The sequence below is a fragment of the Danio rerio genome, chromosome 9 (assembly GCF_052040795.2).
Source record: "Danio rerio strain M-AB ecotype USA chromosome 9, GRCz13ab, whole genome shotgun sequence".
Taxonomy (NCBI): domain Eukaryota; kingdom Metazoa; phylum Chordata; class Actinopteri; order Cypriniformes; family Danionidae; genus Danio; species Danio rerio.
Genome location: NC_141029.1, coordinates 46088249 through 46115233, shown reverse-complemented (window position 1 = coordinate 46115233; position 26985 = coordinate 46088249). Strand labels below are relative to the sequence as shown.

Here is a 26985-nt window from a genome sequence, read left to right as displayed (position 1 = left end):
CTAGTTCATAAATGCTGTGATTTTATAATGGCATAACGGTTTACTGAAAGCGATTGACCTGGGTTACCGAAAATTAAAAGTCCTTGTGCATATACCCCGTTGTGCTTTTTTTTGTAAATGAAAACACAATAAAATATTGTGAATAATAGATTAAGTTCTTACTGATGCAGTCTGAAATTTATTTAAAGGGGCCAAATGGCATTGCTAAAGAGTACATTGTGTGTATTTGGTCTAAGGTAGTCTTGTCACTATTATCGGTTTCAATGAACACCACAGTCAATTTGGCTTAAATGAGTCAAAATGATCTGTTATTACCTTATGACAAAAATTATAAAAATTTTAAGTTAAGATATTCTTCTACAAAAGAATTTTGTACATTTCCTTCTATATGAACACACATAAAGGCAGTGGTTTTAAAAGTAAAAAACCCTTTTGGCATGCTAGGTACCCTTTGCAAAGAGTGCCTAGAAAGTGGTATGATACGGTTTGCTTTTAAGTACCTTTTGACAGTGAAAACTGCTATAAAAATGTACCGTACCACTCAGTGGAAAGGGACGATTATTTATTCAGTTTTTAGATGATGTATAAATGTCAGCTTCTAAAACTGACCTTTATGACTGGTTTTGTGGTCACAGTCCAATCAAGTCACACTTAATTTCTGTATAAGACTCTCCCAAGGACCAAAACCTAATTTCTTCTTTCAGAAGCTTTAGTATAAACGTCCTTCGTCAGCTAAACGAGTATTGAGCATTCAGATGCTGCCTTTGTGAAAATGAGCATGTGTAATCTCTGTTAATCCCAGTCTGAAGAGAATGCAGTGCAGCACATCATCACCATTTTAATCTAGCCTCACAATTAGGCTGAAATTTCAATTTCAGCAATCCTTCTTTGCACAAGCTGGCACAAGTAGAATGCTATACTTAAAACTGGATTGGATACAAGATACGAGTTCGGGACTAGATAATGGTGTGGGGGGAAAATCTCTGGAAAGTGTTTTTGTCCGATGAGGGCTTCGTCATAATGCTGTATTAACATCAGCTAATCCCTGGAATTTCAGTTACAGCACTGAATAAGAGGTGATGTAACCGCAGCGCTCAGGAGGCGCATTACTCACTGGGAATTAGGCAGGGATTGTCCAGGACTCACAAATTTACACTATCAAACCCTTCCCCCACTTTGGTCAATCCTCGCTAAGAGTCCGGCCATGTAACTACTTTATGCGAGGAAGTGTAGCCCTTTAAAGATTGAAATGCTGGCTTTTTGCGGATAATTGTGAGTGAGGGCTGCATGTACTTTGGGCAGAGCATGAATTAATTAACATAATTAAAAAACATGCCTTGAGGGAGCCTGGAGGAGAGAGGACATGCTTATTTAGTGCTGCGAGGAGGAAAAATTAATATACAAAGATGAGTTTTGTTAACAATGGAGGTGCAGCAAGACATTCCAGAAGCATTAATATACACTGCTTCACAAGTATACACTGTAAAAATAGCAGGTTTCCATATTTTTTGATTATTGTTTTTATTTTTCTCCATTTATTTGTGCTTTTAAAGTGCATAATGGGATCTTTTAACAAATTTTAGTTTTAATTAGTTGGAAAAAGTTACTTTTATTAACATTTTTAATAGTTTAAAGTGAGATATTCTCTGTGCTGGTGTTGTATATTGTATATTACAAAAACCTTGTAATCAACTCCTGATTTATTTCCATATATTATTTCATTCATTCATTAATTTTTCTTCAGCTTAGCCTCTATTTCAGTGGTCGCCACAGCAGAATGAACCGCCAACTATTCCAGCATATGTCTTACACAGCGGATGCCCTTTCAGCCGCAAGCCAGTACTGGGAGACCCCCATACACACTCATTCACACATAAACTACGGACAATTTAGCTACCCAATTCACCTATAGTTTCATTCATTTATTCATTATAGGGCTGCATGATATTGTGAAAAAAAAAACTGATATTGCAGTGGCGCAGTAGGTAGTGCTGTCGCCTCACAGCAAGAAGGTTGCTGGGTTGCTGGTTCGAACCTCGGCTCCATTGGCGTTTCAGTGCGGAGTTTGCATGTTCTACCTGCCTTCGCGTAGGTTTCCTCCGGGTGTTCTGGTTTCCCCCACAGTCCAAAGACATGTGGTACAGGTGAATTGGGTTGGCTAAATTGTCCATAGTGTATGAGTGTGTGTGTGAATGTGTGTGTGGATGTTTCCCAGAGATAGGTTGCGGCTGGAAGGGCATTCACTGCGTAAAAACTTGCTAGATAAGTTGGCGGTTCATTCCGCTGTAGCGACCCCAGATTAATAAAGGGACTAAGCAAAAGGACAAGAAAATGAATAAATGAATGCAATTTCACCAGATGACTTGAATAGCTTGTAAAGACTGGGGTGATTGTGTAGAGGAGTGCATCTGCATGATTTTCTGGGGAGTCAAATACCGTTGCGATATCAATGCTGAAACGTTCAATGCTGAACATTTTCCTTCAGCTTAGTCCCTTATTTATCAGGGGTCGCCACAGCAGAATGAACCACCAACTATTCCAGCATATGTTTTACACAGCAGATGCCTGTCCAGCTGCAACCCAGTACTGGGAAACACCTATACACTCTCACATTCACACACACATACACTACAGACAATTTAGCTTACCTATAGCGCATGTCTTTGGACTGTGGGGGAAACCGAAGCACCTGGACGAAACCTTATGAGTCCATTAAACTTATATTATGTTAAACTGACTTAAAACTGCTTGCGTAACTTATCAAATTAAAGTTAGAACATGATTACCTTATTTTAATAAGGCAAATGAACTAAAAACATATGCTGTGATGAGTTAATATATTTTTGTTTTACAATGCATGAATGACAATGACATCAATTTTTTAATCTTCGTGACCATGCTTGTAAACAGTGATTTTCCTCTCATAGTCATTTTGTCAGCAATTTAGATGTTCTTCTGTCTGTATAAGAACAGCTCAGTGGTTAGCACTGTTGCCTCACAGCAAGAACGTTGCTGCTTCGAGTCCTGGCTGGGTCTGTTGACATTTCGGTGTGGAGTTTGCATGTTTCCTCTGGGTGCTCTGGTTTCCCCCACAGCCCAAAGACTTGCGCTGTAAGTGAATTGAATATACTAAATTGGCCATAATGTGTTTGAATGAGTGTGTATGGATGTTTCCCAGTTCGGGGTTTGTAGCTGAAAGGGCATCCGCTGTGTGTAACATATGCTGGATAAGTTGGCGGTTCATTCTGCTGAGACGACCCCTGATAAATAAAGAGACTAAGCCGAAGGAAAATGAAAGAGTGAATGTTTTGCTATACTCAAAAATTACCATGAAAACATTTTGAGTATCCTAAAATGATGAAATTACAATTAATTTAGTTTGTCAAAAATTTATCTTCAAATTAAGCAATGTAAAAAAACTACTTTTTCAGTCAAATTTGTTTAGGATTATTAACATGAGCTATAAATTTTCAGTGTTGTAAAGATTGGTTTACACGATAAATTACATGAAGTGTCTTTCTTATTGGAGCTATAAAAGATCATTTGGCCACGCTTTACTATAAGGTGTCAGTAGTTGTATTTACTAACTTTAGTCAAGCCTCTTGAAGTAGCTATTAACGCTGGTGCACAGCTAAACTGTCGGTCCAGAAATGCAACCATGGCCGTGCACTTAACCCAGGAAAACACCAAAAATAAAAAAAACAATAACCTATCCGAGGATTACCAAAAAATATTATGAGCTGAACTTAGCTGTCCAAGCCAAACGAACACTCTGCTCTGCCTAAACACGCACCTGATTCTCCTTAAAAATTACCGGTCCGCATGCCCCTCAATAAGACGAGCCCCCATATGTTACAACCGGCTCAAAGTTGCAACATTAGAGAGACAATATGGACCAGGTAAATTGAAAAGAGAAATTATTTATTTAATAAAAAGTATAATTAACAAAAGTATTCCAAGCAATTAAAGTCAGTATAAATGGAAGTCAGTAGTGAAAAGCATGTGTATGGTAGTGTACTGAGCTCATGATCCAAAACAAACTAAAATAAATCAAAAACGCCAGGCAGAGACGTGCGGCCAATCAAGCTCCCCCTCAAAGAATGCCGGACTCTTTATAGGCACCATAATGGGTCTCAGGTGAAATGACCCACCCATCAATCTAAAATCATGCAGGCTCTGCAAATCACAAAGATACAAACAACAAACAGGTCCCACATGGGACCTAACAGTAACTAACAGTACAGCATTTATTATAGTTCAAGATTTACTAATGCATTACTAAAATCCAAATTCATACTTGTTAATATTAGGCAAGGCACTGTGATATAATGTGAACTAACAATGAACAATGTTTTTCCATATACTAATGTTAACAAAGATGAATAAACACTAATAATTGTAATGATCATTGTGTGTTCATCTTAGTAAGTGCTTTGATTAAATAAAACCTTACTGTAAAGTAATAGCAATCTTTTATAAGGGCTCTTCATGCCTGTGTTATTTCCAGGTTGTGTTAAATGGCAGCATACACTATTCATGCTTCATAATCACCTGCTAAAGTTTTATCTTCACAAACAAACTCCTACAGTTGCTAATAAAGCATGGCAGTTTGTTTTGGTCCTCGTGGACACCTCCACCTCCTTCATCCCGTGCACATGCTCTCACACGCATACAGACACATGATTTCCATAGACAGATTATCTCTGCTGATTTATTGGCTGTAAAGGCAAGAGACCTCACGTGGCTGGAATAAAATAATCATGATCACACTGACTCATTTCATTAGGAAATGCAAACATTTTTTTTTGCATTGGAAGTTTTCTAAAATGTTATGTGTTTAGATTGGCAAATGAGGCATTATCTAAATAAATGATTTGCATACAGTTCCATAACTGATATCTGGAACACTGGATAAAGACAAATCCACAATCTGGTTTTATTTTGTTGACATAAAAATGTAGTATTTTTATCAAGGGGAGTTTGAGAATCTCTTTTATATATACAAAATCTACACAAATAATAAGTTCCCCTAATTTGTTGGAAAAAAAAGTTAGATAAAACAAGGCAAATTATTATAGGAACTCAGAAGAAATTTACGAGTCAAAACTAAAAGGTTTTCAAGCATTAAAACAATTGAAGTGTACAGTAATACCACTTTGTTTTTTTATAATACATTTTTACAATCTCTAAAATTTCATTTAATCTAACAACAGTTTACTGTACCAAAAATATCTTGATTTCCATATGTGGGATATCCAATATTGCAGATAAAGGTCTTATAACAATAAATCTGTTATTCATTGGAGAACAATTTAATATTTTATCTAAAAATATGTACAGGTTTCTCCAGATAAGACATTACATTACAAACAATAAAGAAAAAGCTCTAGTCATGCAAGAACCAAATTTAAAAAAAATAATGCTTCATAAATGTTGCCGAAAAAAAAACATTCCAGCTAAAAAAAACACGTCTCCCATTTATGCAAACTATTAAATATTCTGTAAAAAATACAGATTATGTTACCAGAACTACAACTAAATACCATAATTGAGAATGATTCTTAAATACTCATTTTGTAATTTCTATAGATGTAAAAAGACCATTTGTTGCTTTGTGTTGGAGAAAATGGGGTAAAATTCATACTCACATTTTTGGGAATGTCTTAAGATTCAAGAATTTTGGAAAAAAAATTTATAAAAGAAATAGATAAGACATTAGAAATAGAAATATTCCTCGAACCAGTTGTGTGCTTACTGGGAGTACTGTCCAAAGAAATGTTTAATGATAAAAAACAAGATTTGTTCTAAGGATATTACTGGTTGCAAAAAATAATAACAGTACATTGGATGGAAGAAAGTACTCTAAAGGTGGCTCAGAGATTAAGAAACTTATACAGGTCTATTTAATTGAAAACATGACTTCATATCTACAAATGAAGATGGACATTTTCCTCTATTATTTTTATTCTATGCATATTTAGAGGTTACTTAACCTATCACTAATGTAATTTGAGGTAACTGCAATGTAACACAATGTAACTTGACATACAAATGCATCCCCTGAAAAGTAATTATGATGGCAGTACCTTTTATTTATTTAGTATTATCTTATTTAGTATTATCTTATATAGTATTTCTTATTTTATTTTAAAAATTATAATATCATTATTTTTTTAGGTATTCCCTCATCTGTAAGTGGTTAAATTGTTGGGGAAAGGGTTGTTCTGAAACAAAGTAAATTGAAAAATTTTAAATCAATCAATCAATCAATCAATCAATCAATCAATCAATCAATCAATCAATCAATCAATCTATCTATCTATCTATCTATCTATCTATCTATCTATCTATCTATCTATCTATCTATCTATCTATCTATCTATCTATCTATCTATCTATCTATCTATCTATCTATCTATCTATCTATCTATCTATCTATCTATCTATCTATTTATCTATCTATCTATCTATCTATCTATCCATCCATACATAATACCAAATACTTTCTCCTATTTGTTAGCAAGAAGTTATATACAAATGGAGCAGAATCTGGTGTCATCCCTTTCTTAATAATTTAATTAATTTAATAAGTTTGTTGTTTTATTTTTACATAAACATATCTGGTACATTCTCACCCGTTATTAGACATTTTATACTAAAACATTAAAGCAGAAACTATAAACTATATAAACAAAAAAATTACATTAAAAAATTTAAGTAAATCCATAAAAGACTTAAAAAGATCCTTAAATACAGCCTTAAAAGTGACAATTTGACTTTATTTTAAAAAGTGAGTAAATTTGTTCTAACTTGGAGCTGTTAAGTCGGCTAACTTTTATAAGTATGCACATACTTCATTTACTTAAGATATAAATGCATTGACCTAAACTTATTAAGTCAACTAATCATTTTTTACAATGCATGTAACTTTTACTTTTAAATATATATTTGATTGGGCACCAAAATAGAACGTCCTGCATTTGACCCAATGTGCAATAAAACAAAAAATTCATAATTTATTTTAAGTTATTCCCTTTCAGGCCGCACAGTGGCTCAGTGGTTAGCACTGTTACCTCACAGCAAGAAAGTCGCTGGTTCCATTCCCCCGCTGGTACTCGAGCCAGTTGGCTTTTTTGTGTGGAGTTTGCATGTTCTCCCTGTGTTGGCGTTTCCACCAGGTGCTCCAGTTTCCCCCACAGTCCTTAGTCATGCAGTATAGCTGAATTAAATAAACTAAAATGACCGTAGCGTGTGTGTGAATGTGAGAGCGTATGGGTGTTTTCCAGTACTGGAAGGACATCCACTGTGTAAAACATATCCTGGATAAGTTGGTAGATCATTCCGCTGTGGCGACCCCTGATGCATAAAGGCACTAAGCAGTAGGAAAATCAATGAATGATTTTCTTTCCACTATTCTGAGTCAACGCACTATGAAAAGGCAAACTTCTCAAAATCTCACATTTTACCCCCCTTGCCTTAAGGGAGCACTGCCGAATCACTGGCCCCAATGGGGGGAACGTGGCACAGGCATGATGAATTACAGGGGTGCTCACCTGTTACAGCGGCCCAGTGAATCCCAGCCTGGTGTTTCCCAGGGAGGACGCACAATGGAGGGTGTGTCCCAGCTGACACTCAACACAAAAGGTGAACGGTCCCCGAAAACCCCCTCAATCCCCGGTGTGAATTTATTCAAGGTGAGCTCTGAATGCTTTACGCAGCATCGTGGTGCTTTTCTGACAAGCCATGTGATGTGCGCTGACACATGAGGTACGGCCGCCCAGCTGACAGATTAAACCCTGCAGTCAGAGAGCGGCCAGGCCACAGACCAAACGTGTGTGTGTGGAAACGACCCGCAACAATAGTAGCACCTGTACTACAGTCTACTCGGGTCCGACGTAGTTGTGAAGCTGAAGTGGAATAGACTCCTTGTGTCCTTAAACCCTCTTTTGAAAGATTAGTCTAGGCAGGTCAATCAGAGCTCGGGAAGCCCTTCGAGCTGGGCTCCGGACACATAATGTGCCCTTGGTGCTCTTGTCAAAGCGCGTGGTCACACTCCTGCGTCAAGCGGGACTTTATTGTTGCGAGGAGAAAAGACAAACAGAGAGAGAAGAGAATTCAAGGGTCAAGCACCGGGTCCATCTCATTCCTCCAAAGGCTTTTGTGACCCATCTGAATTCATATGTGCATTTGGTATAAAGCGCGAGAGTCGCTATTGTGCGCCGCGCATGAAATTGCTTTGAGTTGTTTAACAAGATAATGGGGACGCGAAATCTCCCTTGGAACGCGATTTTAAGGCATTTAAAGGAAGCTGGGCCTTTGGCTGAACGCGGGAGGCATTTACATGAGCCCATGTACAATAGCTCGATAGCCGAGTGGATAATGTTACACATTAACAGGTTTTCCATTAAGTCAACCTGCGTATCCATGGCGACTCTTTCCCCTTGGCTCTTTGGAAATGGATCAGTCTGTGTGTCTTATTGACTGGAGCGCTCGGACTTCTGGGATGTTTTCTGGCCGCCCATACTATGTTTATATGCCTTTTGTTTACTTTGATTCGGTTTCGCATGAAAGCTAAAAACAAGATTATTAAAGAGTTAATGTCTACTGTAGCAGGGATAAAGGAATAATTTACTTGTAATTATAATTCTAAACTCTCATTTTATCCCCTCTGTGAAAGAGAAACAAGCTTTTCTGTTTCTTATTAGCAACAGAAATTAATTGACCCACAGTTTTAATGTCATTAATCAAAGTAAATTGTGCAATATACAGTATATTGATGATTGGGTAAAACTTTAGTTTACACCTCATGTAATTTACTTAGGCTTATCACCTGTCTAATATCAATATATTTACTGTTCATTAGTAGTTATGATCTTATCCTATATCCCTAATCCTACCCAAAACCTAAAGCCAACTTCTACCTTATTAACGATTAATAAACAGCTAATTAGGCAAGGCAAGTTTATTTATATAGCGCATTTTATACACAATGGTAATTCAAAGTGCTTTTCATAAACAGGAATAAAAGAGCCAAGTATAATAATCATCATCATTTTCTTGTCGGCTTAGTCCCTCTATTAATCCGAGGTTGCCACAGCGGAATGAACCACCAACTTATCCAGCAAGTTTTTACGCAGCGGATGCCCTTCCAGCTGCAACCCATCTCTGGGAAACATCCACACACACTCATACTCTACGGACAATTTAGCCTACCCAATTTACCGGAGCACCCGGAGGAAACCCACGCGAAGGCAGGGAGAACATGCAAACTCCACACAGAAAACTAAACCTAAAACTAACCTAAACTAAAGGTGTTTCCTAAACATCAATAGATGTTGCACAATTTACTTTGAATAAATGACATTAAAACTGATTCAATTAATGTTTGTGACCAAATCAGGCCATTTAGAGTGATTGCTATTTCATTTCATAGTACTAGGTGTATCTTAAATAGTTTTTTGCAGAATTACATTTTAAAGTTGATCATTGCCTTGTCTTATTTACATTAAAATTATTTCAAATGTATCACATATAAAATATGAGGAGTCTATCTTGCATCTTTTTTTTCAATTTCCTGACGTTAATATTGGATCCAAATCCCTCCTATTAGAGGCCGACCGTGGTTTTTCACGCCCACCGAATTGATTGACCGCCACATGTTAACATGTCTCTGTAGTAACGCGTATAATCATATGAAGAAGACGTGCGAAAAGCAACTGGGATAAAAAGATCTGTTCAGCTCTCTGATCATCAAAAATCATCAAATGTGATCAGGAATGAGTTTTACAAGTTTAAAAAATTTTTACAACAGTGCATGAGTAATGAATAACAGCTATTTTACCGTCTTTACTTCATCCTCACAGCTGAGTGTCAGCATAATTATAAAAGAAGATGCTTCAATCCTGGTTTGTGGACAATAAATCAGGTTTTTTTTGTATATTAACATAACCGATATCTATACAGCAGGGGATATTAACCTGTATTCTTTCACATTTGCCGTGCAAAAAAAGTTAAACATGCGTGCTGTGTCCACTAAGTGTGAGTGTGTGAACTTTGTAATGACATTGTCTGTGACTCATCGTTGCAGAAAAGCTTGAATTAACTCCAGAACAAATACATCAAATAATCATTGGGAAAGTTCTTACTATAGTATTCGTAGGTAGGTTTACGCGAGAACAACACGGGTGCGAACAGCACTCGCAAGACACATTTGAGATGCAAAAAAGCGCACACAGTGTCCTCTCGCGAATTCGCGAAAACAAAAACTGCAAAAGTAGGTACTTCCCGGGACGTATTTCGAAGTCTCCAGAAATACCATGAGACTACATTTTCAGAATGAGCCTGGGCTGTATAAAATTTACTTTAATGTGTGATAAGACTAAAAAGAGTCATAAACGAATATTTTCTCAATTCAAATGAATAGCGGCTTGGACTCAGAAACTGTATTCCATAAAGTATGTCACCGATACGTCACAACTTAAAAAAAAGTGGATTAGTTACACGTTTATGAATATTCATATCTGCAATAGATTTCACATGAAGATTTAGCTAACAATTTTTGGAAGCATCAACAACAAATCAAATTACGAAGCACCTAAAGACTCCCAGCCCTATATGCCACAGTGAGGGCTATCTGGTGCTCCTGTGGGATGTGTCGGGGTGGACAGATGCTTCTATGAGCTCTGCTGTAGGTATGACTGCAGTATCACTTTCACCCATTTCTGCTTGTGGATTTTTTCCCGCATATTCCCAACGGATCTTCCCCATCTCTCTGTCTGTCACACCCGCCCCCAGATAGACGTGAACGCAGACATAATGGAGGCTCCAAACACATGGTGCTGTTTTTTCCCCTCTCTGGTTAATATTAAGAAAGGTGTTATTGTCCACACTGAGAACTACAATGGCTCTAATTGAACAATATGCATGTGCGTCCTGTGTTTTAACATGGAATAATTAATAGGACGCCTAATTTTATTCTCCAAGCCTCCACTTGGTACTTCTCATTATATGGCGCCTGTGTGAATTAATTGTTCCAATGAAAGCAAGTGTATTGATTTGAAGCCCAAACCTCCACCGCAGTTCCCCGCCTCGTCTAGCGGTTGGAGCAGCTCCTGCCTGGTGATGCCCCTGCTGGAGGGGACAAATCTGGAGAGGGCTGGGTCTCCCCCACTGCTAATGCGCGCTAATGCCAGTCCCTGACACCATGCCAGATGCTCCGCTCTTGGCAGAGGATCTAAGGAAATGTCGAAGCACTCGTCCCCCGTATGGAGATCTCACGGCCGGTAGGAAAGCGGGCGTAGGACAGTGACACTCTTTTTCTCTCGCCCGTTCCATCTCCTGTATGGCCCCCAGATCTCGTACCTCCCCTCGGGCCTGCCGGATCCAGCTTCTCTCCCATCCTGACCTTTCCCACTGCAAGGCCCCAATCTGGGCTTATCTGTTGGAGGGCTCACTCCCCTCGCCAGCCAGTCAGCCAGCCAGGGATTTCAGGGCAAAAATAAGACATCTGTTCTTGAGGATTAGCAAATATTCTGTGCACCCCAGAAAGCCCGTTTGGGTATTGTGGGCTCAGTGAGTGCAACGGTCTGTGGGTTACTTAAGTGCAGTTTGATGGCTATGTTAGGTATGTTGCGACTCTCTTGTCCTCTGTGTGCCTCTTTAAGGGGGCACGGCCAAGTCAACATTCTGTCATGAACAAAACTACTACAGTACCTCCATCTATATCTGTCATAAACCTTAGGTATGACTCATATTTTCATATATTTACTTGTTTAATATGTTTCAATTTCCATCCATTATCTAATTTCTATCCATCCATCTTTCTGTCCAACCATCTATCTATCTATCTATCTATCTATCTATCTATCTATCTATCTATCTATCTATCTATCTATCTATCTATCTATCTATCTATCTATCTATCTATCTATCTATCTATCTATCTATCTATCTATAATCTATCTACATCCATCTGTCAATTAATCTATTATCAAATTTCTATCCATCCAGTCATACTTCTATCCATCCATCCATCTTCCAATTTCCATCCATCCATCCATCCATCCATCTATCCATCCATCCATCCATCAATCCATCCATCCATCCATCCATCCATCCATCCATCCATCCATCCATCCATCCATCCATCCATCCATCCATCCATCCATCCATCCATCTGTCTATCTTCTAATTTCCTTTCCATCCATCCATCCATATTTCAAGTTCCATCCATCCATCTATCCATGCAATCATCCATCCATGCATGCATCCATCCATCCATCCATCCATCTATCCATCCATTTTTTGTCTTTCTTTCTTTCTTTCTTTCTTTCTTTCTCTCTTTCTTTCTTTCTTTCTTTCTTTCTTTCTTTCTTTCTTTCTTTCTTCCAATTTCCATCCATCCATCCATCCATCCATCCATCCATCCATCCATCCATCCTCCAATTTCAATCCATCCATCTGTCCATTTGTCAATCTATCTTCAAATTCCCTTCCTTTCATCCACCCATCTTCCATTTTTCTTTTCTTTTCTTTTCTTTCTTTCTTTCTTTCTTTCTTTTTTAATTTCCTTCCATCTATCCATCAACCAATTCATCCATCCATCTTTCAATTTCCATCCATATATCCATCCATCCTCCAATTTCAATCCATTCATCTGTCCGTTTGTCAATCTATCTTCCAATTTACTTCCATCCATCCATCTTTCAGTTTCTTTCTTTCAGTTTCTTTCTTTCTTTCTTTCTTTCTTTCTTTCTTTCTTTCTTTCTTTCTTTCTTTCTTTCTTTCTTTTGTCTTTGAATTTCACTTTGTAACTGTACTTCAATGCACATAAAGCTGAAATGCAACTCGCCATCCTCAAGTCAAATTAAAAAAAAAATTTAAAATTCAAATTTCAAAGGCCATTTGAATTCTGAATTCTAAATGACACAAACACCCCTGCACTGTAACATGAAGCATTGATGCCTCGCATATCAAACTACCACTGGACGACAATCTCAGTCCTCTCATTAGCGCAGCAGGCGAGTGTTTACGGGCAGTCCTGGGGCTTTTGTTTGCCTCTGAAATCAATGTGTAACCTGACCCAGCTCTCAGGTAATTTACCCCTGATTATGGGAAAAGCGCTCCCCTGTGCCGAATCATCATCCCCACAGGGAGACCCTCAGCCACACCATTCAGATGCTCCTCACCTTTCCCATCAGCACCCTCTGTGCGCTGAGATGGGGGCTGGACAGGGACAGATGTAGGCACTGTGTTGGGTGACATTAGCCGCTCTTGATAGCCCTCAGGGGTAAAACAGCCTTAAGCCTGTGAGTCAGTGTCTGCATGCATGGCTGTAGATCTGCTGACCTCATGGAATGTCCACAGGTGGCAGGACATGTGTCTGATATGTGGACGTCACTGCTGAGATATTGAGAGGACAAACACAACAGGCTTGTTTACATAAAGGACATAATGCAAGAGGCTGAATTTTACTAATACATCTCCAGAACAAGGTTATTATGGTTAACGAAATTGTCGTTAACTGAAATAAAAATAAAAACGTATTAACTGAAACTGCATTGTGTACATAAATAACTGAAACTCTAAGATAATAGCAAAATATTCTTCATTTTCGTCTTTGTAAATGTAGTTAATAAATGCTGTAAGACTTTTAAAAGTTAATCTGTTTACTTCGAGCTGCTACTGTAGCTTTACTTTTCCCACATTTTTTTTTATGTTACAGCCTTATTCCAAAATGGATTGATTTATTTATTTCCTCAAAATTCTACACACAATACCCCATAATGACATTTTTTTTTTATTGTTCCAAATTTATTAAAAATAAAAAAGCTGAAAAATCACATGTAAATAAGTATTCAGCCTTTACTGTGAAGCTCTAAATTGAGCTCAGGTACATTCTGTTTCCACTGATCATTCTTAAGATATTTCAGCAGCTTCATTGGAGTTTACCTGTGGTAAATTCAGCTGATTGGACATGATTTGAAAAGGCATACACCTGTTTATATAAGGTCCCAGGGTTGACGGTGCATGTCAAAGCACAAAGCAAGCATAAAGACAAAGGAATTGTCTGCAGACCTCCGAGCCAGGATTGTCTCGATGCACAAGGCTGGGGAAGTTTACAGAAAAATTTCTGCTGCTCTGAAATTTCCAATGAGCACAGTGCCCTCCATCATCCATAAGTGGAAGATGTTTGAAACCACCAGGACTCTTTCTGGAGCTGCACGGCCATCTATGCTGAGTGATCGGGGGAGAAGGGCCTTAATCAGGGAGGTGATCAATAACCCGATGGTCACTCTGTCTGAGCTCCAGCATTCTTCTGTGGAGAGAGGAGAACCTTACAGAAGGACAACCAACTGTGCACCAATCCACTGTATGGCAGAGTGGTCAAACGGAAACCACTCCCTGCCTGGAATTTGCCAAAAGGCATCTGAAGGACTCTCAGACCATAAGAAACAAAATTCTCTGGTCTGATGAGACTAAAATTGAGCTCTTTAGAGAAATTGCCAGGTGTTACGTTTGGAGAAAACCAGGCACTGCTCATCACCAGGCTCATACCATCCCTACAGTGAAGCATGGTGGTGGCAGCATCATGCTGTGAGGATGTTTTTCAGCACCAGGAACTGGAAGACTAGTCAGGATAGAGGGAAAGATGAATGCAGCAATGTACAGAGAGATCCTGAATGAAAACCTGCTTCAGAGTGCTCTTGACCTCAGACTGGGGCAACGGTTCATCTTCCAGCAGGACCCAAAGCACACCACTAAAATATCAATGGAGTGGCTTAACAACAACTCGGTGAATGTCTTTGAGTGGCCCAGCCAGAGCCCAGACCTAAATCCTATTTAACATTTCTAGAAAGATCTGAAAATGGCTGTATACCATCACTTTCCATCAAACCTGATAGAGCTTGAGAGGTACTGCAAAGAGGAATGGGCAAAAATTCCCAAAGACAGGTGTGCCAAGCTTGTGGCATCATATTCAAAAAGACTTGAGGCTGTAATTGCTGCCAAAGGTGCATCAACAAAGTATTGAGCAAAGGCTGTGAATACTGATGTACATGTGATTTTTCCGTTTTTTTATTTTTTTATTTTTTTTATAAATTTGCATCCATTTTGGAATAAGGCTGTAATATAAAAAAAATGTGGAAAAAGTAAAGCGCTATGAATAATTTCAGGATGCACTGTATCACAGCAAGTGAAAACATTTGTTATACTGACCAATTGTCATTTATTGGAAAAAATAACATAAATACATTTTTCAAAATTAGACGGAGAAAAAACTATTGGTCAGTATAAGTACTGTAAGTATTATGACTTCATGCAACAAAAAATGCCCTATATTAAGAAGTTTGGAAAATGCTATTAGACATAATATTTAATAAATATTGATATTTTAACCTATGTACATCCAAAGAAACATTAATAGCAATTTCAAAAGAATTAGAAAATTCAAATTATCGATTAAAGTATTAGTTATTTTTAGTATAAATAAATGACATCATTAGTAATATTGTATTTACTTATTTTAAATGTGATACATGTTAAATTCCCTCCTTCACTGAAAACATGAATAAATGCCTTGCAGCTTTACCTCAGAACAGACTACCCAAGTGATTAACGTCATAGTTTAAGTCACAATATTTAGATGCAGCGTCTGGCATCCCCTAAAGGTTAAAGCTAACGTGTGAACGCAGGTTCTCTGTAGTCTCTAATCACAGTGGCCTTTTGCAGGAGCACAAACAGGGCTGGTGGAGGTGAAACCTGAGTGTGACCTCTTCGTCTGGATTGTCTTTCAGCTCCTGGGAGCTTCTGCGCATCGCTCACACAAACATGGGATTATGTGCCATAGTAACACGGTTTCGCACATGCAGACAGGCTGAGTCCCCCTTCTCTTCTCTGGGCTGTTTAGATTTAGGCTGAACTTTAGCTCAGATATGATCATTTAAACAAGATAAACACAGTTTCCCATTTCGGTGAAATGAATTAATGAGAGATGGGGGCTCTGTTGCAAAGCCTACAGTGCTGAGAATATCAGTAGAGTAGAATATCAGTGATTTGAATTACTGTGCACATACAGTATGTATAAGTTTAGTACCAGCTTGTTTCTGAGGTTAAACTGTAACGCTTGACTATATGATGTTAGGAAAAAGGAATATATTTTTTATTATTTTTGTCTCTTTTACTTTTCATTAAACATTTGGATTGCTTAAGGTGATATATTAACCAGCTCTACAGCGAAACCTCCTGTGACCAGAGATGTGCTGAAACTAAACTGTTTTGCAGTTAAGAAGTCTTATGTTTTTAATGTTGTGCAGAGAATTCATAGAAAAAAGGACCCTGCAAGCACTGGATGTCAACATGACGTCATATTGACATTGTACTCCAATATTCCCTAATGTTGTGGGGACGTTGGATTTTGTTTGGAAATGAAAATCGGGTTGACGTTAGAAAACCAATGTGAGGCCAACATCAATGCCCAACGTCCCACCTAAAATCGTCTAAAAATCAACCAAATATCAATGTCTAATCATGTTACACCTTGGTGTTGTATGGACGTTTCGACTATGACATCTATCAGATGTTGGATTTTGGTCACTTTTCAACACAACGCAAAATCAACCAAATATTAACATAATTTGACGCCATTAATGGACGTCAAAATAATGTTGTCCTCAGACGCTGGCTAGACATTGAATTTTGGTCACCTGATGTCATGACCTACATCTAACCTAATATAACGTCTTAGGATGTTGTGTGCCTGCTGGGGATGTATGTATGGGTGCGGCCAACGGAGGACTGGAGATTGACTGACAAGTGACGAATTCCACTAAACTCCACATGTTAATATCAGCTGTGTATAAAAGCTGGAGTTTGGAAATGTAAATGTTGTTGTGCTCCTCCTGAATGTTATTCTTGCATTGCATTGAGGATACCAGAATTCTGGTCATTGAATCATTAATTTCATTTAATTTCATTTATTGATTTATTTTCTTTTCAGACTAGTACCTTTATTAATCAGGGGTCGCCACAGCAGAATAAACTGCCAACATATCCAGCCTATGTTTTATGCAGCGGATGCCCTTCCAGCTTCAACCCATCATGGGAAACATCCATTCATACACTACAAACAATTTAGCTTACCCAATTCACCTTTACTATGTCTTTGGACTTGTGGGGGAAACCAGGGCACCTGGAGGAAACCCACGTGAACACAGGAAGAGCATGCAAACTCCACACAGAAACACAAACTGACCCAGCCGGGGCTCGAACCAGAGACCTTTTTGCTGTGAGGCGATTATGCTACCCACCGCACCACCGTGCTGCCCATCATTCATTTGTATCCAATAAATTACTAATGTTTTTGACATTAAAGGAAACCCTCTCCTGACCTTTTTTAATGAACACATGAAATTGATTACATATTCTAAAGTTGACAGTGTTATAAATGACAAATAAACTAAAAATGAGCATTAATGTAATGAACTCATGTGTAATGAAAAAAAAAATTAACAAAAAGCAAGTGTCTTAAAAACAAATAAAAATATATAAAAAACATAAATAAAAATTAAATACCATATTTTATTTCACGTATTTGATAAACAAATAAATAAATAACCGTAAGAAAATACATTAAAACATTTTAATTACAATTATAATTTAGATTTCATTATATTAAATTATAATTAAATATTTTAAATAAATATTTTGTATATTTAATATATAGACATAAATAAATAAATGTATATATATATATATATATATATATATATATATATATATATATATATATATATATATATATATATATATATGCTGTATTTTTATATATTATGATGACAATTATTTTATCATAATAAATTATGATAAAAATGAAATAAATATGCTATCATAATATGAATAAATACATAGAAATACACTTCACAAACAAAAGCAAACAAGCAAATAAATAATGGCAAATAATTCTGTTGATTAGAAATACTTGTATATGCATATAATAAACATTTTTTTTTTTATTTAGGCAGTACAGTTTTTCTGCATACCACATTGCTGTATATGTTGTATCGAAGAAACATTTGTAACAGAGCAAATGTATCTTCTGCAAACCAAATCTCCTTTTGGAAGAGATGCTCCTCGCAAACTGCATCTATTTATTTGTGTGTGGGCATTTTGATCTAGTGCTGACGCAAATGTGCACACATCAAATCTGATGCAATAGATCAGATCGTTGTTTTCATGTGTTGTGCGGTGGGCCCGGAGCCCCCGCTGTGAGGATGAGGTTTGCTGAGCCTCCTGAGCCCCATTCAGTGCTATAAGAGCAGCGGTGGTGCACCTGCTCCCCGCAAGGACCCCGGCGTCCCGGCACTGCGGCCCCCAAGAGCCACATAGTGGGAGACAGGATCATCGCAGCCTTCTTTCAAGATCCCAAATCCCCCCCAGACTCCCCGGCTCACATCCTGCAGCTACTCTGGCACATGTTTTGTGTCTGTCTGAACTGTGACCTTACGATAGGTATGGGCGATCACCGGGGGATGTTGTACACCTAAAATAAATGGTGGATAAATATACCCATGCACATAATAAGTAACACTTTTGAATAAAGGTCCATTAGTTAATGTATTTACTAACAATAACCAAGCACAAGCATTTATTAGTCATAATTCAACATTAACTCATGCATTATTAAAATCCAATGAGCTTATTAACATTAGATAATGCAATGTGTGGGTTAATATGATCTAACATGAACTAATAATATTTAACTTAACATTACTGTTAACAAAGATAAATAAATACTGTAACTAGTGCATTATTGATCCTTTGTTCATGTTAGTAAATGCATTAACATTAACTAATGGACCATTATTTAAAGTGTTCCCACATTGTTTACCACAATGATTTGATATGGCCAAAATATGATGTCATTTTTTAATTTTTAATTAATTTTTTTTTTTTTTTTGTGGAAATAGGGTCATTGTACAAATCACCTAGATTGAAATCGTTGAGTTTTACCATTTTTTTAATTATTCAGCCGATCTTCTGGAGCACTTTTAGCTTGGCTTAGCATAGTTCATTGAAGTGGATTAAACCATTAGCATCTTGTTTTAAAGCTATTTCACGAGTTCACACTCGCAGATACAGTATTTGACTAAATGCATATTTGGCGCACTGTCCGGGGGGAGGGGAAGACACCCTAACACGTATACTTCCCCTTATCAGGATATAGAGATAGGGGTCCATGCACAGTGTCTAGCCTGGCCCCAGAATGCTCCCACCTCAGATTTAAGTTGGTATCTGGTTTAACAGTGTGGAGTTGGGGTGGTGGAGGGATGCTTAAGTCAAGAGAAAACAGATATGACATGTTTGACTATTTATAGGGGTTTGGTCTTAAGCTGATGGGATAATAGAACGATTGTCAATAATGAATTAGGCTGGTCAAAACTGATCGTGCTTCTCCTGGAATTTGTTTATAAAACATCACTTCTGACTGAAAGATTGTACATTGTGTGCTGAGACTGACAGAAAATTAAAAGTTGTGGGCACAATGATTTTACACAGTGCTTTTACAGAGTTACCTAGCTGGGGACTATTTTCAGGTGCCGTATAATATCATTGCACCTGCTTCATCCACGACAGGGCAGCAAAGTTTTTCTTTAAAGCCAGCCTAGGTATTTATAGATATAAAAAAAGAAAAAAAAAATCACAGTAGGGCTAATAATTTTGACTTCAACTGTATATTGCATTTGATAAAATATTGTTCATCCTTACCATGGGCGCTGTGTTGGCAGCAGGGGTTTGGCGGAGGTCAGGTTGAGGGGTAGCGGCTCTTTAGCAGGTGGAGGGTTGAGGGCTGCAGGGGCAGGGTTAGAGTAATGATGGAGACGGTGGAGGAAGTGTTGAGCTTCACATCAGCTTCCATCAATTTCAGGCACTACAGGAAGACCATGAAAGAAACTGGCTCCATAATTCTGCTAATTATGATCTGCTGCTAGTCAATGCTGGTATCTTCCTGAAATTAAAGCAATATAGGCACTATAAGAAAGATTGATGGTGAGGTGAGAATATTACACAGTAGTGGAATAGCAATATACTGTTGAAGTCATAATTATTAGCCCCCCTTTGAATTTTTTTTCTTTTCTAAAATATTTCCTAAATTATGTTTAATAGAGCAAGGAAATTTTCACAGAATGTCTGATAATATTTTTTTTATTTTGGAGAATGTCTTATTTGTTTTATTTTAGCTAAAATAAAAGCAGTTTTTAAATTTTTTTAAACAGCATTTTAGGGTCAAAATTATTAGCCCCTTTAAGCTATATATTTTTTGATAGTCTACAGAACAAACCATTGTTATACAATAACTTGCCTAATTACTAGGCTTAGTTAAGCCTTTAAATGTCACTTTAGGCTGTATAGAAGTGTCTTGAAAAATATCTAGTCAAATTTTATTTACTGTCATCATGGCAAAGATAAAATAAATCAGTTGTTAGAAATTAGTAATTAAGAAATGTGTAAAAAAAAAAATCTCTTCGTTAAACAGAAATTGGGGGAAAAATAAACAGGGGGGCAAAAATTAAAGGCCGCTAATATTTGTGACTTCAACTGTATATTGGGTCATTTAGGGTCAGTTTCTTTTTTCTTTCTATTTGTTAAATAAAAACAGCATTGGATAAATCAAAAGTGATATTTTTTATCTATCAAAGAATATTGAAACATTCATTCATTCATTTTCCTTAGGCTTAGTCCCTTTATTTATAAGGGGTCACCACAGCGGAATAAACCGCCAACCTATCCAGCACATGTTTTACACAGCCAATACTCATCCAGCTACAACCCAGTACTGGAAAACATCCATACACATTCACACACAAGAACTTTTTTTGGATGAACAGAGGAAATCCAATGCACTGAATCTCTAAAATTATAAATATTTAAAATAGGTATACTATCCTAATGAATAAACTACATTTAACTTAAAAAAGACTCAAAAGTAAAAATATTGTCCAACAGCTACTATTTATCAAACTGTAGTAAGTCTATTGATCTGCTGTCAGTCTATGTGGGCGGAGTAATACACAAAGGTGAGGAGGCTGTACAATGCTGATATTCCTTTAATATCTCACGGCTATCAGCCAATCAGATTTGAGAACCAGACATAACTGTTGTATAAACATTAGTAAATTATAATTTAGTAAATGTTCTTAGTCTATATTAGTTATATGTTATTATATATATATCTATATATATATATGTATATATATATATATATATATATATATATATATATATATATATATATATATATATATATATATATATATATATATATATATCATAAAATGCATTGCACTGACCACTCCACAGTGTTTGCTGTCTATAGACAATAAAAATCCATAATCAATTGACCAATTCTCCAACTACAAAAAAAATAAAAATAAAAAAATAAGGAGAAAAAAACAAAATACACACACTCACACACAATACCAAAACAGCAATCTAACAGAGAGAAAGGGAGAAGAGCCTCTGTGGTGTATTTATTCAAGTCTTCTCCTCATTCTTGGCAGCCGTTCAGCCCCTGTAAACAACAGACACTGATCTGACCTTTTCAATTGGTGGAGACTGAACTCACGCTGTGTGAGAGCCGTCCTGAAGCAAAGGGTGGCAGACAAAAGCTGAACTCACGACAAGAAATCGTTATTATGTAGGACAGGGGCTCTGGCTCACATTAACAGATGTGCACTTCTCTAAACTGGAGGAGTATCAAGCACTTAAATCAAAGCCCGTGGGATTTCTGACACGAGGGGATTGATGAATCTTCACACTCATTTGTTGTTTTTTTCTTCACTCTGCAGGTTTCAAGAATCGTCCCAAGTCTCTCAAAGTCTTTGTGAACCCCATCAGTCATAAGAAAGAGGCATACCAGATCTACCTGGATGAAGTTGCTCCGCTCTTCAAACTCGCTGATATACAAGTGGATGTCACCAGTAAGTCTCACACACAGGTTTTATTCCCAGGTTAAGCTTGAATCTTCATGCACAGGTGATTTGGGGTCCCCCCAGGCCTCACTCGGGGTCGAAGTGCATTAGCGTCTGCCCTCGGGGTCTGTTTATCCCTCTGTGCTCAACAATTCCCTGTATGCTAACAAGCTGCTGCTTTACGCCATTAGGCATTGGCAGCGGATCATAGGAAATCAATATTTTAGGGTGAGGAATGTCAAGGTCCCTATGTTAATGCATCATTTGAATACACACTTAAAGGCAAAATTAATCATGTTTGCTATTTGAACTGCCATCTCTGCATGCATTTAAACACCAAGGTTTAGAGGGAAAAATAATAATAGAATATGCCGTACTGCAGAAGCAACACTGTACAAGATACAACTTGTTATTATACATGCTACATGTGAATTGGGTAAATAAAGTAAACAACTAATAGTTATGCACCATATTTCTCCAGTTGATTGATTGATTTATTTGTTTTAGTAATGTGTATTTATATAGCGCATTTTTTGTGTATGGTCATACACCCAAAGCGCTTCAAAATCATGAGGGGGGTCTCTCCACACCACCACTAGTGTGCAGCATCCACTTGGATGATGCGACAGCAGCCACAGGACAACGGCGCCACTGCGCTCACCACACATCAGCAATTGGTAGAGTTGAGAGACAGTGATAGAGCCAATTCGGTGGAAGGGGATAATTGGGAGGCCATGATCGTAAGGGCCGATAGAGGGACTTTGGCCAGGACACCGAGGTTCTTCCCTGCTCTTTCACGAGAAGTGCCATGGGATTTTTAATGACCACAGAGAGTCAGGACCTCGGTTTAACGTCTCATCCGAAAGACGGCACCCACTGACAGTGTAGTGTCCCCTTCACTTTTACTGGGGCATTAGGACTCACACAGACCACAGGTTGAGCGCCCCCTGCTGGCCTCACTAACACCACTTCCAACAGCAACCTAGTGTTCCCCCATCCAGGTACTGATCAGGCTCAGCCCTGCTTAGCTTCAGTGAGTAACCGGTCTTGGGCTGCAGGGTGATATGGCTGTGGTTACAGTAACTGGTCTTGGGTCTTTTTTGCATTAAGGGTTATGTAAAATATTATGTTAAAATATGCAAATTATTTAATATTTAATTAAATACGTGTCAATATCCATCCATTTCTAGCAAATCAGGTTCAGAATTATTGTTTAATTTTTTTGACAAACAAAAAATGTCGACTCAAAGGAACTGAAATCTACTGACGAAAAAGAAATGTTAAATTCATTCATTCTCCTTCGGCTTAACCCCTGAATATCAGGGGTTGCCACACTATTCCGGCATATATTTTACACAGCGGATGACCATACAGACGCAACCCAGTTCTGGGAAACACCCATACGCTCTTGCAGTCACACACACACACACACACACACACACACACACACACACACACACACACACACACACACACACACACACTTTCATATCCCATGGCCAACTTAGTTTATTGAACTCATACACTACAGGCAACATAGTTGATTAAATTCACCTATAGCGCATGTCGTTGGACTTGTCAGGGATGCCGGAGTACCTAGAGGAAACCCACAAGAACACGGGGAGAGCATGCAAACTCCACACAGAAATGACAACTAGTCCAGTCTGCACTCAAACCAGAGACCTTCTTGCTGCAAGGCGACAGTGCCAAATAACTGAGCCACCGTGCCGCCCAAAAATTTTGCATTAAACTGAAAAGCACTATGAAAAGTTCCATGTACAGCTCCATGTACAGACCAAAGTAGGTCAAAAAGTTCCTAAAATTACTAAAATTATGTCATGCAGGCCAGACCAGAAACACTATGCATCTGTGCGCATATGCAAATATCCCACCCTGCAAAAAATAATTTTAAGGAAGTATATTCACTGTAAAAACTTTCCACACACTTCTTTTATGTTGTCATAACACGAATGGATTAAAACAATTAAGCTGTCCCAAAAGGGCAGCACGGTGGCGCAGTGGGTAACACAATTGCAACATAGCACGAAGGTCGCTGGGTCAGTTGGCATTTCTCTGTGGAGTTTGCATGTTCTCTCTGTGTTTTTTGTGGGTTTCCTCTGGGTGCTCCAGTTTCCCCTAGAAGTCCAAAAATATAGGTGAATTGGGTAAGGTTTAGGTGAATTGGGTAAGCTAAATTGTCTGTATTGCCTGTATTTTTAAATGTATTTATTTACAATTTTTGCCAACATTTCTGTAAATCTGTAATATTTGACTACACAAACCTGTTCCAAAGTCTTAAATAAAGCAAATAAATATTAATAAGTAAATATATATATATATATATATATATATATATATATATATATATATATATATATATATATATATATATATATAAAATAAAATAAAATAAGTCCCTTCAAATATTATTCATGCCCAGCTACACATCTTTATCTAATAAAGTATGGCGGAATTAAATGGTTTGAGCGCATATTCCTGACGAGTGATTTTGTGTTCAAGGCTCAATTGGCAGCTCCAATGACCGTGGCAATTTGCACTAGAAGTACTTTACTGGAGCTTCTGGGAGAGGTGGCATGTGTGCATATGGTTCTATAGTCTAACACATTTGTTTTTATTGACTCATCATGCCTATAGATTGACATGTAAAGAAGACAGGAACACACCAAGCAAATGGTGGTTCTCCTGTTTCAGCATGTAGAATCTGTGAAAGAGTGTACTGTACTCTGATTGACTGTTTAGCTACATTCAGAGCACGAGAACAAAAAACAAAGAGACAAACCGAGCAAATAGTGCAAGTCAAGAGGAAACACAAAAAAGCTGGCTGTCATTCATTCATTCATTCGGCCTAGTCCCTTTATTCATCAGGGGTTGCCACAGTGGAATGAACCACCAACTTATCCAGCATACGTTTTACACAGCGGATGCCCTTCCAGCTGCGACCTTTCACTGAGAAACAACCATAAACACTCATCTGCACACATATATACTACAGCCAATTTAGTTCATTCACTTCACCTGTACCACATGTCTTTGGACTGTGGAGGAAACCGGAGCACCCGGAGGAAACCCATGTCAATACGGGAAGAACATGCAAACTCCACACAGAAATGCAAACTGACCCAGCCAGAACTCAAACCAGCAAACTTCTTGCTGTGAGGCGACAGTGCTAACCACTGAGCCACCGTGTTGCACCCCGGTTGTCATTTCATCACATTTTTTAAATATTTGCAAATAATATGGATTATCAGACATAATTGCACAAGTGAATCTGTCAGTGCTGAGCGAGAATTACTGTGAAAATATTTCAGAAATGCTGCTTTGTTTACAGTTTGTATGTGTGCAGCACTAGGTCTGGTTTACCTTTATGGAACGATACCAATACTGCCACCTTCTGGTAGGGACAGATACTTTACATGTCTTGTGCAGGTGCAGATCATATTTTATTTTCTCATTTTAGTAATCTGACGTCTGCCTTTTGGTCCAAATGTGGTGACAAAGTAAGTCATTTTTAGTCATGAATTGATTTATGAGATGTTGATCTCTATTCTGTCAAATTTTTATGTTGAAAATTCGACTCTACAGTTTAACAAAGTGACTTTTATTGACATTTTAGCAGTTTGAAATAATTTAATGTATAAGAAATAATATATGGAGGAAAAAGTCTGTAAAATAACAGAAATGTACTGAGAGTTTATTATAAGTTTTTGTACTGTATGTACAACACAGACCCAGACATTATATCACTATTAAAATTTTAATAAAAGTCACTTTTTCAAACTTTTCAAGGTTAAAAGTTGTTGGAAGAAAGATCAAGGTTTCATAATGCAATTCAAAAGCATGAATAAAAAAACATTCAATTCACCTTTATTTGTATAGCGCTTTTACAATGTAAATTGTGTCAAAGCAGCTTCACATAGAAGATCATAGTAAACGGAAACAGTGTAGTCCAGTTTTCAATGTTCAAGTTCAGTTCAGTTTAGCTCAGTTCAGTGCGGTTTAATAATCACTACTGAGAGTCCAAACACTGAAGAGAAAATCCATGGACGCGCAGCTCTACCGGTCCCGAACCATGCAAGCAGTGGCGACAGCGGCGAGGAAAATACTTCACCAATTGGCGGAAGTGAAGAATTAAAAAACCTTGAGAGAAACCAGGCTCAGTTGGGCATGACCATTTCTCCTGTGGCTAAACGTCTTGTGTAGGGCTGCAGTCTAGGCGCTGGAGAAGCTGGAGGTGAGCGAGACTCGTCTGTCCCCAGAGCATAACAGGAATCAGTCTCATGCTCTCCACTCCTCCATGACCACCACAGCAGCTGCTCAGGATACGACCTGGTCCAGGATTATGGAAACCTTGGGATCATCCCGTCGCTGCTTTTGCATCATATAAGTGGCGCTGCATAGTCTCTGAGGGCCTCGGGATGAGTATCCCCAACATGATACTCATGAAAAACATGAACCACAAAATATGGAAAACTGCTAATTGATGGTGTATGAAGTCACCCTTTTCTCCAATAAAATAGCATTTTTGTAGTTTTTACCACAAGACTATGATGATATTGTTTTCAATAACTTGCATTTGTTAAAAGATTGTGCTTTCAGGCCCTCAAAATTTCACTGTCTTGTAAAAGAACAGCCAGAAAGCATTAAAAACACAGTTTTAATAGAAAACACTGTTATGTAAACACCTCATCTAGTTTGTTTGCTCTTTAAAATTTGCCTTGCTGTAACTCAAACAGTAGCGCACACTTGCGACTCATTTCCAGCAAATGCACAAACTAAGAAAACCTACCAAATGTAAATGTGATGCTAATGAATATGCACAAACATTTCATACAATCTGTCTATAACCAAGCTCTGCTCTTCTTTCATTCCTCCACCTCTCACTATCTATTTGTCAGCAGTGTGTTTGTGCGCTCGAGGTTGTGTTTGTGTGTGTGTGTGCTCGTACTGGAAGTAGCAGCTGTACAACACTGCTGTGGATGATTCTAAATGCATCTCA

At 37.8% G+C, this 26985-nt stretch overlaps 1 protein-coding gene across 1 annotated transcript in view; it reads left to right on the top strand.

Moving 5' to 3' along the window:
• The window catches only part of cerkl (CERK like autophagy regulator), a 195866-nt gene that overhangs the window by 46540 nt on the left and 122341 nt on the right, over positions 1-26985 (top strand). Inside the window, exon 3 of the mRNA NM_001089474.1 lies at positions 21846-21977. Within this exon, the coding sequence (NP_001082943.1) occupies positions 21846-21977 (132 nt within the window). The remainder of the gene's footprint in view (positions 1-21845; positions 21978-26985) is intronic.